This window comes from Strix aluco, chromosome Z (assembly GCF_031877795.1).
Source record: "Strix aluco isolate bStrAlu1 chromosome Z, bStrAlu1.hap1, whole genome shotgun sequence".
NCBI lineage: Eukaryota > Metazoa > Chordata > Aves > Strigiformes > Strigidae > Strix > Strix aluco.
The window spans coordinates 16,335,010-16,349,464 of NC_133971.1; the positions used below are offsets into that span (position 1 = coordinate 16,335,010).

Consider the following 14,455-nt stretch of genomic DNA (forward strand, 5'->3'; position numbering starts at 1 on the left):
TGGCTTCTAATACTTCATCTTAGTAACAAAGTCATTCATTAACCTTTTAATTTCTACAAAAATAAATGCTGACAGACAGAAAAAACTCCACTTTTTCCTTATATTGTATAAACATACACTATGTAACATTTATGTACTGGGGAACAATTGTTTCACAGCATTCATCTCGGAATAACCATCACCACAAAAGAGTGTAAACTTTTGACTGCACTTTGCTAATGCAATAAACTCTTGTCTCTTTACAATGAGAGGAGACCAGCAGGCTAGAATGAAGTCTCTGTACGTCCACACTTGCAGCTCCCACCATTCAGAAGCATACAGTTCTGCTCATCAGAAGTACTGGAAGATGAATGGCTTCTAAGATCCTTCTGCTTTTATTGCTGACTAAGTACTCACCATGCCCTATAGGCCCACTGATAATACATAGCATTGGCATAGGAGTTAAAAGTTTTTCTGAATTCATTGCCACTGAATAGTTTCAGTCCATCGTGTTCTCAGTTTAGTCTGCTGCAGGCTGAGAGACTAACTACTCCATTAACACTGCCTGGTGCTGTACATGATCTGAGCTGCACTGTGAGCCAGTAGCTCTCCATCTCCTCATCTACGTAGCTGCTGCATGCAACTCTGCTTAGCTCCTTGCCTATTTTACTACAGTATAGTTCACAATTGTTTCATACAAAAGAGGATTTTATTGCAGTTTTGAAGATATGTTTACCATTTTAATCTCCAACTGGATGACACAAGAACAAAGCAAACATGACAGTAGGAAATACTGCAGAAACTACCCTCAAGCCACCTAGAAAAATGTGATAAAAGATCTTTTTGACTGGCAGTAAAGTTAATTTCTTCAAGCAAATTGATCTGCTTCACCTCAGCAATCCTCTGCTACAAATGGAGAAATGTTTTTCAGGCCACTTTGCAAATCACTTACTCAAAAGAAAAACAGATCGGTCCATTCTAATCACAATTACACTTGGTTAGAAATAGAAGTAATTTATGGACTTTTGTGTCTATGAAAAGACTGATCTCCTTATGGGAGGTAGAATTAGGAACGGGCAATACGTCTCCAGTAGTAGGTTTGGTAAAATCAGTGTGGTCCTATTGAGGTATTGAGGACAAGCTGTGGTTTGGTGTGCCCTTAAAACCCTCCAGTGATGGAGATTCTTTAACCACATTTGGTAGTTTTTCTTAGTATTTTATTACATCTGTATTTAAAACTTAACTTCTTTCCTATCTAAACTAAATCCCAGTTTCTGCCATTTAAACTTACTCAAGGATATTGGCAGAAGAAAAGTAAAAGGCAAAGATCTTCAGAGTAATGTAGGAGCAAATATATTTTACAAACCAGGAAAAGAATACAAAATTTCCAGTAGGAAACACAATTAAACATTTTAAAAAGAGAAGTTACCATTAATCTTTTAAATGCAATGTTTTGCAAGTCAAGTATGAGTCCATCGTTTGGACACTTCTATGTCTGCATTTTTAAGTTCTGTGTTACTGTAAAAAAGTTATTCTCTTTTTTTAAAAAAAAAAAAAATTAAATATTCAGAAAAAAATGGTTTTCTTTAGTAAAATTCTAATTGTTCACTAAAGCCATTTGACATGGCTGTCTCCTCTCTCCCCTTGTAAGTACCAGAAGTAGGGGTTAGAGTGTGAGGAAAGCTTCAGATTTCAAGTGCAGCTCATGCTGTAGCAGCCTGGACACCTGCACCATCCTGTTCTCTGCCTTGCAATCTAATTTCTTTTTGGCCATGTGTTCCCCTTCTTGTTCAGGAATAAGATTTAAAAATCAGTGAGGACAATATTTGTTTGTCACTAAGCAAAATACTCTAGGGAATGTTTCAAATTTTGGAAGGTTTTTCTGTAGTTTATGAAGCCAGAAAAGACTTATATACATCCTATGCAAAACATAAAACTATGTGGAATATCAAAACTAATATGTTAAATACACTGAAATCCTTATCCAGCTTCCCCTGAATTTTTGTTTGGAGATATGGTGCAACAAAACTCAACTTTTCCTTTTTATAAAATAATATATGTGTATGGCAGACAACAGGTATTTTTTCAGAACTGATAATTTTATAACTTTCTTTTGTTGTTTTTAATTAAAGGAGTAAAATGCCTGGAATAACTTGTATAATTCTTTTTGATTCCTATCCTCAGATGAACACATAAACTTGGTATAACAAGACTGTAATATATCACTATCTGGATTTTAAACTGAAATGTAATTTCTCAGTCTTAAGATTTTTCATAAATTTAGAAATTAACATTTTAAAGAATATTGTAATACACATTTGATGCATTTGACAGTCTTTGAACTAATCTACCTTCAAACATGATGCTAAATTTAAAGTTGCGCTTGCACAATTTTTTATAAAATGGTGATTTTTCTTCCTATCCAGCCTGATCTAAGTAGTGCATAAAGCAATATTTTTGTAGCAGCGTTATCTGGGACTTTGTTAATTGGCAGCAATTAGAAGCATTTCTCTGCAGATGTTTCTTCCAATAGCTTCTCCATGACCTCCTCTTTTGGAGACCCTGAACAAATCTATACACATTTTCAAATTTTAAACCAAAGCCAACAGCTACAGCATTTAAGAAGCCCTGAGACAGGGATGCTTGTCTTCCAGATTATATTAGCCTTTCTGTATGTGGTCACTGCAACACTACATCAGGATGATTCCTCTCTTAACAACATGCTCATACCAAGGCAACTCTTAGCTTCTCTTTATTTTGTGTTTCAAAGCATTACTCAGGTTTCAGACACTCCTATGCTGCTCAACAGAAATGGAGATAAACTGTTACATATAAAGAATGCAATCTTTGTTTTCTCACAGAAAGATAGAGCTAAATGTTCAACTGGTAAACTTGTACAGATAGTTTCACTGGCTGCCTTGGTCTAGATAATATATACTGGCTGTGAATCTAGGACTTTTTAAAGTGGCTTATGTAAGAGGCAGTACAAATGAAAGGAATACATTTACAAAAGAGTGAGGAAAAAAAATCTATGAAATTATTCTATTCTGTTGGCTTGGTATTTTTCTATTAATTTAAGAATAATTCCACTATGCTCAATGGCAGCTTATTGCTTTTCAATAGATGCAACTTCATTCACTGCCGTTGAGTAACTTCTGAGTTCAGCTGGGAAAAATCAACTCTATTTACTCCTTATGTGAGAAGCGGAGAGCTCAGAAATCCCTATGCACTATATAAATGAGGCTTATAAGTGGTTGGGTTCCTTTGTTTATAAAATTTTACTTTCTAGTCAGTGGAGATGTGAATTATGAGAAGCACTGGAAGTGATTTGGAGAAAAATCTGTATCTTTGCTTGATTCTGGCAAAATAATTCCATGGAAACCATGCAGAAATTGTAAAAGAGAAAATACCACTACAAGAGCCTCTTCGTGAATGCACGTGATACAAATAGTGCAGAGATCTGCTCTCGTATTTGCCTGACCTGGAGTTTTTTCAGGAGGGTACAGCAATATGAGACCACAGTCTCCTGAGTGCCGGAACTGGGTTTGCCCTGGGAGACCTTCGCAATGTCTGAGAGCTCGGCACAGTATTGTGACAACAAAGCAGTTTGTCCTTGGTCCTGACCTGGGGTGATTCCACGTTTGTACTAGGAACTAAGACACAGGTTTTAAACTTCACAATGTAATGAAAAATTCTGTTTTGAAGTGAAGACAATTTTAAGACCTCATCAAAACCCATAAATATATTCTGTTTAATTTTGCCAAAATGATGTGTAAACCCACTTCTTTTCCTGTGAGAAAGGATTGTTTGGGGTTTTTTTTGATAGCTTGATTTTTTCCTTCCTTTTAGCTTTTTCAACTTTTCTTAATACGCTGCAAGGAAAGTGATTTATATGGCTAACACTGAAGAATACTGTATTTAAAAATTGGGTTTTATATTCTTTTGTCTTAAGTAATTTAATAAATACTTTTGCAGGAGGACACAAAAAAAAATCAGTGCAGCACGGCTTTTTGTTGTGGATATTGTTCCAGTGCTAAAGAAAGAAGAAAATTTTTCCCTCTAGTGTCACTGCTTTGGTATAAGGAAGTGTATTAGTATTCATTGAGATATTGATTTATAAAATCTACAGTGAAATTAGACAACCTATGTAAATCAGTCTGTCATAATGTTTGAATTTTCCACTGAAAGATAAAGAAAAAAATCCATAGGAAAGCAAAAAGTACTTGGCATGAAGAGTAATTTACTCACTGGGAAAAAAAAAAAATTATCCACATTGTGCTTTGTCAGCAAAAATTACTCTCTTTGATTCCAACAATTCAAAGCCAAAGGCAAGGTTGAAGACATAGATTCAGGTTGTGTGTACTGGACTATAAAATTAATTTTAATGCAACAGTCCAGATATTTAATTAGTCTGCATGATTATAACTTGTTTCTGGGCATTACCACTTGTTAAATGTTTCAATCACTTTGGGAAAACCTTATGAAGTTGTCCTCTCTTTCACAATCCAACTGCAATAAACTTCATTGCTTGGCTAAAGAAAGTTGCTTTGGCTGCCAGCTAACTCACAATGCAACTTTACTTGTCTGAAGGAGTGCCAGGGAGAAGTGCTTGAAGAGACTGATTTTTAAGAACCCTTGAGCAGTCTCAGCAATCCTGGAGATCTGTGAGAATTTAACTCTTCTGAAAGGCAAACCCAAGAGACTAAGAATTTAATCTGTTCATCCAAATAATGTTTAACCACGTCAGGGCAGTAAAGAGCTCTTTCACAGAGTGGCTTATATTGCATGTGTATATAACTTCAGCCATTGCAAGCCTTCTGTCTTATCTGCCCTCATTCACCTCTGCAGCATGAACAGTGCACACTGTTCAATTTCTCTATCTCTACACTACTAAAAAGATTTATAAGAATGAAATATTCAGAACTAAGACTGCAAACAAGATAGCCCTTGCTCTTCTTTCTCAAGAATGTGTAATTGACATCTCTGTATAAAACAAACCAATCTAGCACACTTTTGTCATCCAGAAATTTAAAATTTATATTCTCTGATGCAAGTCTCCACATCACCTATTTTCTCCAGATTCAACAATAACACTAATTATAATTTCATATGTCTAGGTTTTCAGTAATTTAAAGAATCTGACTAAATATGGGTATTAGCTAATTTTTGTGCCTTTTAATATTGTTATTTAGGGTACAAGCTATTCTCATTATTTAAACCAAAAGGAATACATTTTTTTCTTAACAGCAGGGTCAGTATTTTGAGAACAGACATGAAGTCCTCTGTTTAAACTTCACTTCAAGAGCTTTACTGTTATACTAGAAGAGCTACAAATCAAAAGGAGGTGTTTTTCTTACCATAATGAGGAATTATTGCCCAAGCCATTGCAGAAGCATAGATGCCACCAATCATCCAAAACATACAGAGCCAACTCAGGTGTTCACCTCGTTTCTCCCGAGCAAGCACTTCCGAAAAATAGGAGAAAACTGTTGGCACAGCTCCACCAATCCTAAAAGGAGATACAGATCGTGGATTAAGCAAGAGAGTAACAGCTAGTTGAAGTCTGAACAAACCCATAGCTGCAGTCATTGAAAACCCAAACTACAAGCAGTTCTTCTGGCAAGAGTGTTTTTTCTCAAATTGCACCATGCATTGGGGAACTCTTGAGGCATCTTTCACCAGTTCAGACACAATTTTTGTCAAATATTTCCTTGAAAACTCTGTGTACAATTCACTGCGTTCAGTGTTTCAAGGGGATTGTCAATGTGTCGGCCACCAGAACAGAAACCAGCACAAAGTGTTGACTTTCACCACCACAAAAATCCTAAAATCATAGCAGTCTACTGACAAATGTCAAAATACATTAACTACAAATATTAGACATTTTCCCAAAGAATAATAGATACTTCTCTAAGTCTTACGTCCCATGCTTTAGGTAGTCAAGAACTGACTAAATGCCAACTATGTTACTAATACATTCTATTCATGCATATTTAAAAAGATGTTCTCTTCAGTTGCACTCCGTGATTTGCTAAGTCCATGCTGCTTTTTTACTTAAGTTTTTAATGAAAAGCCTATGCATTCATACAATATTCAGTTTTTGACATGGTAAATAAACACTGTCTGAAGGTTTTCTGGACAAAAAAAAGAGTTCAAGTTGGTTTTACAAAAATCAGAGTAACTGAAATTATGTACCATTTTCAGCACAGCTTCCTGATTATCCTTTACTGTCTTTACCTCTTCACTACCAATGCAAGCTGTCAAATGTTCCACAACAGAACAAGTCCTTGTGAATTTTATTTTTCCTGACGAAGAAAATACCTGTGAAGCTTGAAGAGGTATCGTCACATACCAGATTACATACTTTAAAGCAGTATCTTGTATGGTTTGAATTTTTAACTGAATTTTAAAGATAAATGCATATTTATGCAGTCATCTTGGACCTGTCAAGCTGGGATCAAAAAGAAGGAAGCTTGAAACAGATTAAAACAGATATTAAATAGGAAAACATGAATACAGAAATGGTATTTCACTCCTAAGAAAATTCAGTGCCATAGCAATACAGCTTATTTTAATATGTCTTCAGGTACAGGGATGAAATACTGGATTGAGCTGTTATACTTGTTTAGGGGTCTGCTGTTTTGTCACTTCCTTCTAGACAGGTCTTCATGAAATCCTGGTGGTCAACTCTCAGTTTTACAATGAATGTTTCCCATAGTTGAGCCTGCTAGCTCTTATACTCTCTGCCAGTTCTGCAAAGGTTTATACCTCCATGAATTGTTGTTAGATATACAGCTAGCGAGGGCTGTAACTCATTTCTTCTCTTGGGTGAAAACACTAAAAGCCTTCACTAGTGAACTGCCCTGTCACGAGCAAGGGGAGACATTGTCCTCGAAGGTTCTCCTTGAAGCCCTGGGTGAGGAATGGTGAAAGGGGCATGGTCAAGGGTGGAATCACAGATCATTTTGCTGTGATGGGGAAGCACTGCTCCCTCAGTGGTGCTATGGACTCGGGGTTCTCCAGTTCCCAAAGTATAAGTAGATTACAGCTATGGTTTCTTAACGTCCAGGGCTCAGACACAGCTTTGAATTGCACTCCCATAGTATTGCTCAAATACAGTACTCATGGATCTAATTAGAATTCTTTTTCTAATGTTGAAAAATCACTAGCAGAACTAGAAACAAGGTCTTTCTCTTTCCTACCTAAGCTGGAAAGTGCTGATGAGGAGCTATAGGTGTCCACTTTCAAGACCACCTAAAGTAATAGATTGGTCATGGGATGTAGGACAGTCTCATTCATGCAATAACACCCTACCTAAAGAAAATAGTTTTTGATAAGTCAGTGCTTATTCTTCTGATTCCTTTTGCTCATTAAGAAAAGCACACAGAGTGGTAAGTAAATATACATTTGGCTTTTTTCCTAGTCTATTAACCAACATGTTTTTCTAAATCTACAATTTTCTTCATTTTATGTTTTGTCATGAAGTACAGAATCTTGTCTTTATTTTATAATGCAGTTACTATGGTAGTAAATATAGCCTGAAACCATCTGTGCTATATAGCACAATTAATAATAAAACACATTTAACACTTTAATAGTTCTCCTATTGCAAAATGCTTGAAAACATTCTCTGTAAAGGGTTCATTTCAGGCAAATGCAGTTCTTATGCTTATGAAATTCAAGACTCAACATATAATCTTACTGAAATCTCCCTTAAATATCCTAGGCTGGAATTCTGATGAAGTGGGGTTTGTGGAGAGTTTCCAATGGGTGGAGTAAGTCATGCATCTGTAGGTCATACAAGTGTTTGTGGAATGATGGGTTAGGAAATGGGTGGATGCTTCAAGTGGAAATAACACACTCTATCATAATGTCATAAAATGTACAGAGATCCTGACCAAAAGCAGCAAAAAAGGCATCTCCTACCTGTCAGCATGAACCAACTGTACCATGAAGAATGGGTGTTTGATGCTGCTTTAGCATTTAAAACTGATCCATGTGGGTTGACTCATATGCTATGTCCTAAAGGTCCTCCAAGGCTACGGAAAAAGCATTGTCTGTACCAAATAATTTAATAGGGCAACTTTTCTAAGAAATAGACCTTTTAGACATGAAGAGGAATTTTGGAGCCAGCAAAACAAACTGTTTATTTAGGATATGCAATTAAACAGAAAAAAAAATATGAATCAGCTTTAAAAAACTCCAGTTTTTATGTTTCATCCAATGTGATTAAGTTGATATTTCCAGTGAGTACACCAACAGGCTAAGAAAGATTAAAAATCCAACTACTATGTTCATACTGATTAAATAGTGAAAATAACTTGTCTACTGTCTAAAGGAGAAATAAAGGACGTATTTTCATCATACAGACAACAGCTGCTATTTAGAGTTGTAGGTCTCTGTTTCATAGCAACTGTGTAGGAAAGTGTGTTGTGCGCATCTCACCTTAAAAGTGTGAATGGAAAACTTATTTCTCAGCTGGTTAAAGTCTTCCTTCTGGCCTCATGTAAGTGTGGAGTGATACTGCTAGAAGCTTTTAGGATGCTGGTACCTAAAAAGCTCTTCCTACGTCACAAAGCTATTACAATGACTAAAAGACTATTATGAAAATCTTAGAGACATTAATCAACAGCTGAATTGGAGGAGAGAGGAGGGAGATGAAGATGAAGCATCCTGCTGCAGAAGACTGTTCTTTTGCTCTTATGTTGGGCAATCTCAGGGTGGCAGTAGCCATGCCTCCACTCTGTAAAACTTGCTCCCAAATGCAGAGCAAGTGACAGCAGAATGAGAGGGCAGGAAGAGCGACAGCTGTTATCACACCAAACAACAATGAGGAATCTCCTTAAAAACTGTATGGACCTAGTAAACATTTTTAAGGAGCAAAGAAACTTCTGTCTGACTCTTGCAGGAATTTTAATGTGTGTTTTGTAACTGCAGCCATTTGTTATTATAGAACTAATGTGGTATCTGGTATACTGAACATTGTTAGCAGAAGCATAAACTACCTCTCAAAGGCTTAGGCAAGAGAAGATCACAGCAACTCTGGCTTCTTCCATCACTCTCTTGTGAGGATCTTTCTTCAGCAGCTATTGCATATTGTGAATTAATCAAATGTTCATATTAAAAAAAACCCACCATATCATCCATCAGCTGCAAGGAAGAAAGCACTTCTTATAATCAAAAAAATCCTAGGCTAGATCCCATCTTCACTGACACTCATGTAAGCCCTTAATAATTCAGTTGAGCTCCAGTTGAGCCCTTTCATATTTACATGGAAGGAACAGAATTTGATCCTCAACATTTTTCTATTACAAGTTTAAAAGCAGACTGCCTCTTTGGTATCCTGCCAACATTGTGTGGAATGGATGGTGGCATGCACAGGAAGGAATTCCAAATAAAATCAAAGGCAGAGTTGCCACTGATTTTAAAGTAGGAAGACGTCATCTTTTGTTTTATGGGAAATGCAAACACTATTTTCCCATAGGATACAGTATTAAGTCTGCTTCTAGCAATTAATTGGTTTGATACAGTGAGCTGTTTGTTCTTATTGTGTTTATAAATTATATGCTCATCCTCATTTGTAGAAAATAATTTGATATGCAAAACTACATTCTTCTTTTCACATGTCTGCATGTTCAGATGACAAGCCTGTGAAAATCATGCTGACTTGAGAAGAATGTTTAATCTAAAAGATGGGAAGGATTTTAATGTTCTTAAATACAAATGATTCAAGCAAAATTGAGTTTTTACATCTTATCTGTTATTCATGTATGTTATTTTTTCAGTCGTCATAGACAAAGCAGTGGACAAAAAATTCTTGTCTACAGATCATGGAGGGGAATCCATGCATTACTTCCTAAAGGGTCACTAAGACTATCTACAGGGTGCAGATATACTGTGAGTATGTACAAATTAACTATACAGGGTTTTTATACCTCCACTGGAAAATTGTGTAGAGTCTGAACATTTTTTTTGATATTAAAATACCACTGGTCTAAACCTCTGGATTGATGATCATGAGTGATAACTGCCTCCAGAATAACAGTTTCTGTAATGAGGCACACTCTAACACCAGTGGGAGGCAAAACTTTGTTGAGCTTGGCTCAAGAGCATAAAATAAACTCTCACCCTATAACAATCAGTCTCTTCACTTAAAACAATAGGATGCATTCTTTCAACCTTGTCTTTTTTAATAAATATGTAGGAATGTAGGCAAGAACAGCACTTAATAAACACCAGGAGCCTTTTCTTATTGCACAAATTGCTCCATATGTAGAGATAATGGTATAAATGTTAGTCAAAAGAATGACAAATACCAGTCATGATCTTTTTCAGGTTTTTTTCATCTTTTGTAATAAACCCCACCAGAATTAGGCAGGGCAAGAGCAGAATGTATGATTTTTTGGTATTTTTCTCAGAAACATGTAATTCAATTGGAAGGAAATACCAACTAATTAGCATATCATTAAACTTTTTGATGTAAAAAATGAGCCAGTTTTAGAGCCTTATGGGTTACATCTGTTTGGAGGAAAAAATTAATGACTGAACATGTCATTTGATGCCATCTTGGTTGTAGAGAATGTACAAATTCTGCCCCCAAATTCTTATTCTATTCTTACTGCTTTGTTTTCTTCAGGATTATGTTCTTAATATCTTTCTAGCTACATATTTAGGTTCTGGCTACTTCTTTTGCTCATATTCAGACTCACACACACAGAGTCCACCACTGCAGCTGCCTTTAATCTCTAGTGAAAGCCATCCCCTACATAGTTCAACTTACACTTGGCATGCATATGGTATATGTTTTGGGTGGTGGGTTTTATTTTCTCAGTTCTGTTAAAAAAAAGAGTTGTACTGTTTCTTCTATTTGTTCACAAAGAAGGGTGGCTTCTTATCTAACATTTTGATGCAATTTTAAAAAAAATTAGATTAAAAAGAACAACAGTTATTTAGGGGGAAATGACAATACAGAAATAAGCAGCTGATCTAATCCCACTCTTCAGCAAAAGAACGTTCAATTTCTGACCCCAGAAAATCACCCAAACTGAAAGCTCTGCTTTTGTAATGTCATTTCTGTACACTCTCTGTTCATGTTTGTTCTGTGAAATTAGGGGGAGGGGGAAATCAAAAGGAGATTTAAGTGATGCACCCTGGGAGAGTAGGATTCAGTGAAACAAACAATAAGCTAAGGTACATTTGCATTTTCTTTGTCACAAACAAAGATGATATATGTCTGCTAATCTACCTTCAGATCTGTGATCTGTCACAACAGATTTTGGCAACTACACAGTGTGACAGCTGGGATGAAAACACTTCCGGGAGGCATTCAGGAACCTCTGGCTTTGGATAGAAGTCTTTGTTTATTTGAAAATTCCCTAGCCATAGGGGCTCGAAATGCAAAAGCATACAAGGAATAGAGATACTAAATGCACAAGACAGGATGGTGTTCTTCTGAAATACCTTGTCTTCTTCCCTTTCAAACTTGGACAATATCCAGACTAAAAATGAAGATAGGTCTGTGTGAAATGGCATTTGCAAGTTGTCACCTTGTTATTTGCAATTTGTTAAGAAGTAATGGAGCTCAAAACACAGATTCAGTGTTACAGTCCTGAGATATGGAAACAGCCCACCACTCTTTGTCCTTCTGTCAGATTGCCCCTACTCTTCCCTCTTCTTATTAACACCTCTCTACCCCCCACTAACACAAGTCTCATTAAAAAGCATCTCTGTTGTTCTCCTTTCTGAACTGCCATTTGACTGGCAAAGTATCTAAGAATGAGCAGCCAGATTGACCAGTTCTCCCTGAGAACTGCGGGATAAAGCCCTACAAAACTGCAGCACACTATAGACTAAGTTTGCTGATCATTCTGCCCATGTTTAAACACAAGTGACTCTTTGGACTATGTGTATTAGAGAAGTTGTCTTTCAGGTACACCCATGGCCTGTAGTAAGAAACTCCTTCTGATAAAGATTCATGTGATGATTTATGAAACTCTACTGTCAGTTCTGATGGAAGCTGACAATGAGTAAATAATTCATTCCCTGAATTTACCCAACATTATTTAAAAACATCAAGTAAAATTTGATGTCACATTCAAGCAAATAACTGCAAAGAATTTACCTGCAGTATTTGCTCAGCTAGATATGTCAGATAAATTGCTTTCAGATCTGCCAGTATCGGTAATCACAAAATCATTGTTTATGAACACTTTCTTTTGCAGATTTTCTTCTCCTTCTCCTTCTCCTTCTCCTTCTCCTTCTCCTTCTCCTTCTCCTTCTCCTTCTCCTTCTCCTTCTCCTTCTCCTTCTTCTTTTTCATTGCTCTTTTCAAGTTATACTGGAAAGGCAGATATGGTGGGAGTCTGTTATGGACCACCCAACCAAGATGAAGAGACAGACAAAATATTCTATAAGCAGCTGAGAGAAGTCTCACAATTGCTAGCCCTTGTTCTCATGGGAGACTTCAACTTACCAGATGTCTGCTGGAAATACAATACAGCAGACAGGAAACAGCCCAGGAGATTCCTGAAATGTGTGGAAGATAACTTCCTGACACAGGTGGTGAGGGAACCAACTAGGGAAGGCAACCCACTGGACCTGTTCGTGAACAGAGAAGGACTCATGGGTCATGTGACAGTTGCAGGCCATCTTGGGCACAGTGATTACAAAATGATAGAGTTTTTGATTCTCAGAGAAGTCAGGAGGGGGCTCAGCAGAAGTGTTAACTTGGACTTCCAGAGGGCAGACTTTGGCCTGTTTAGGAGCTTGGTTGACAGTGTCCCTTGGGAAGCAGTCCTGAAGGAGAAAGTAGTCCCGGAAATCTGGACATTCTTCAGGAAGGAAGTCTTAAAGGCACAGGAACGGGACATCCCCATGTACTGAAAGATGAGACAGTGGGGAATAAGACTGGCCTAGTTGAACAGAGAACTGAACTCAGGAGAGAAAAGAGAGTTTATGACATTAGGAAGAAGTGGCAGGCAACTCAGGAGGACTACGGGGATGTTGTAAGGTTATGCAGGCAGAAAATTAGAAGGGCCAAAGTCCAACAAGAACTTTATCTGGCTACTGTGTAAAAGACAATAAAAAATGTTTCTATAAATCCACTAGCATCAAAAGGAGGGCTAAGGAGAATCTCCATCCTTTTTTGGATACGGGGCCAAACATAGTGACAAAGGATGAGGAAAAGGCTGTGAGGTACTTAATACCTTCTTTGCCTCAGTCTTTAATAGTAAGACCAGTTTTTCTCGGGGCACCCAACACCCTGTGCTGGAAGACAGGGAAGGGGAGCAGAATCCATAATCCAAGGGGAAATGCTTAGCGACCTGCTACACCACTTAGACATACACAGGTCTATGGGGCCAGATGGGAACCACCCAAGGGTATTGATGGAGCTTGAGGAAGTGCTCATCAAGTCACTTTCCATCATTTATCAGCAGTCCTGGCTAAGCAGGGAGATCCCAGTTGACTGGAGGTTAGCAAATGTGGCATCTATCTACAAGAAGGGCTGGAATGAGGATCTGGGGAACTGCAGGCCTGTCAGTCTGACCTTGGTGCCAGGGAAGGTTACGGAGCAGATCATCCTGAGTGTCATCATGCGGCACATACAGGACAACCAGGTGAACAGGCCCAGTCTGAATGGGCTTCTGAAAGGCAGGTTCTGCCTGACTAACTTGGTCTTCTGTGACAAGGTGTCCCGCTTACTGGATGAGGGAAAGGCTGTGGATGTTGTCTACCTTGATTTTAGTAAGGCCTTTGACACCATTTCCCACAGCATTCTCCTGGCGAAACTGGCTGCTTGTGGCTTGGATGGGCACACGCTTTGCTGGGTAAAAAACTGGCTGGATGGCCGGGCCCAAAGAGTTGTGGTGAATGGAGTTAAATCCAGTTGGTGGCTGGTCACAAGTGGTGTTCCCCTGGGCTCAGTATTGGGGCCAGTTTTGTTTAATATCTGTATCAGTGATCTGGATGAGGGGATTGAGTGCACCCTTAGTAAGTTTGAAGACAACACCAAGTTGGGTGGGAGTGTTTATCTGCTTGAGGGTAGGAAGGGCTCTACAGAGGGATCTGGACAGGCTGGATAAATGGGCTGAGGCCAATTGTATGAAGTTCAACAAGACTGAGTGCTGGGTCCTGCAGTTGGGGCACAACTACCCCACGCAATGCTACAGGCTTGGGGAAGAATGGCTGGAAAGCTGCTTGACAGAAAAGGAGTGAGGGAGCATTGTTCAACAGCCAGCTGAATATGACAGCAGTGCACCCAGGTGGCCAAGAAGGCCAGTAGCATCCTGGTTTGTATCAGAAAAAGTGTCGCCAGCAGGACTAGAGAAGTGATCGTCCCTCTCTACTCAGCGCAAGTAAGACCGCACCTTGAATACTGTGTTCATTTTTGGGCCCCTCACTACAGGAGAGACACCGGGGTGCTGGAGCATGTGCAAAGAGGAGCAACGAAGCTGGTGAAGGGTCTAGAGCACAAGTC

At 38.2% G+C, this 14,455-nt stretch overlaps 1 protein-coding gene across 1 annotated transcript in view; it reads right to left on the reverse strand.

The window, feature by feature from the left end:
- The window catches only part of SV2C (synaptic vesicle glycoprotein 2C), an 82,607-nt gene that overhangs the window by 40,780 nt on the left and 27,372 nt on the right, over window positions 1-14,455 (reverse strand). Inside the window, exon 3 of the mRNA XM_074812363.1 lies at window positions 5,337-5,488. Coding sequence (XP_074668464.1) covers window positions 5,337-5,488 — 152 coding nt within the window. The remainder of the gene's footprint in view (window positions 1-5,336; window positions 5,489-14,455) is intronic.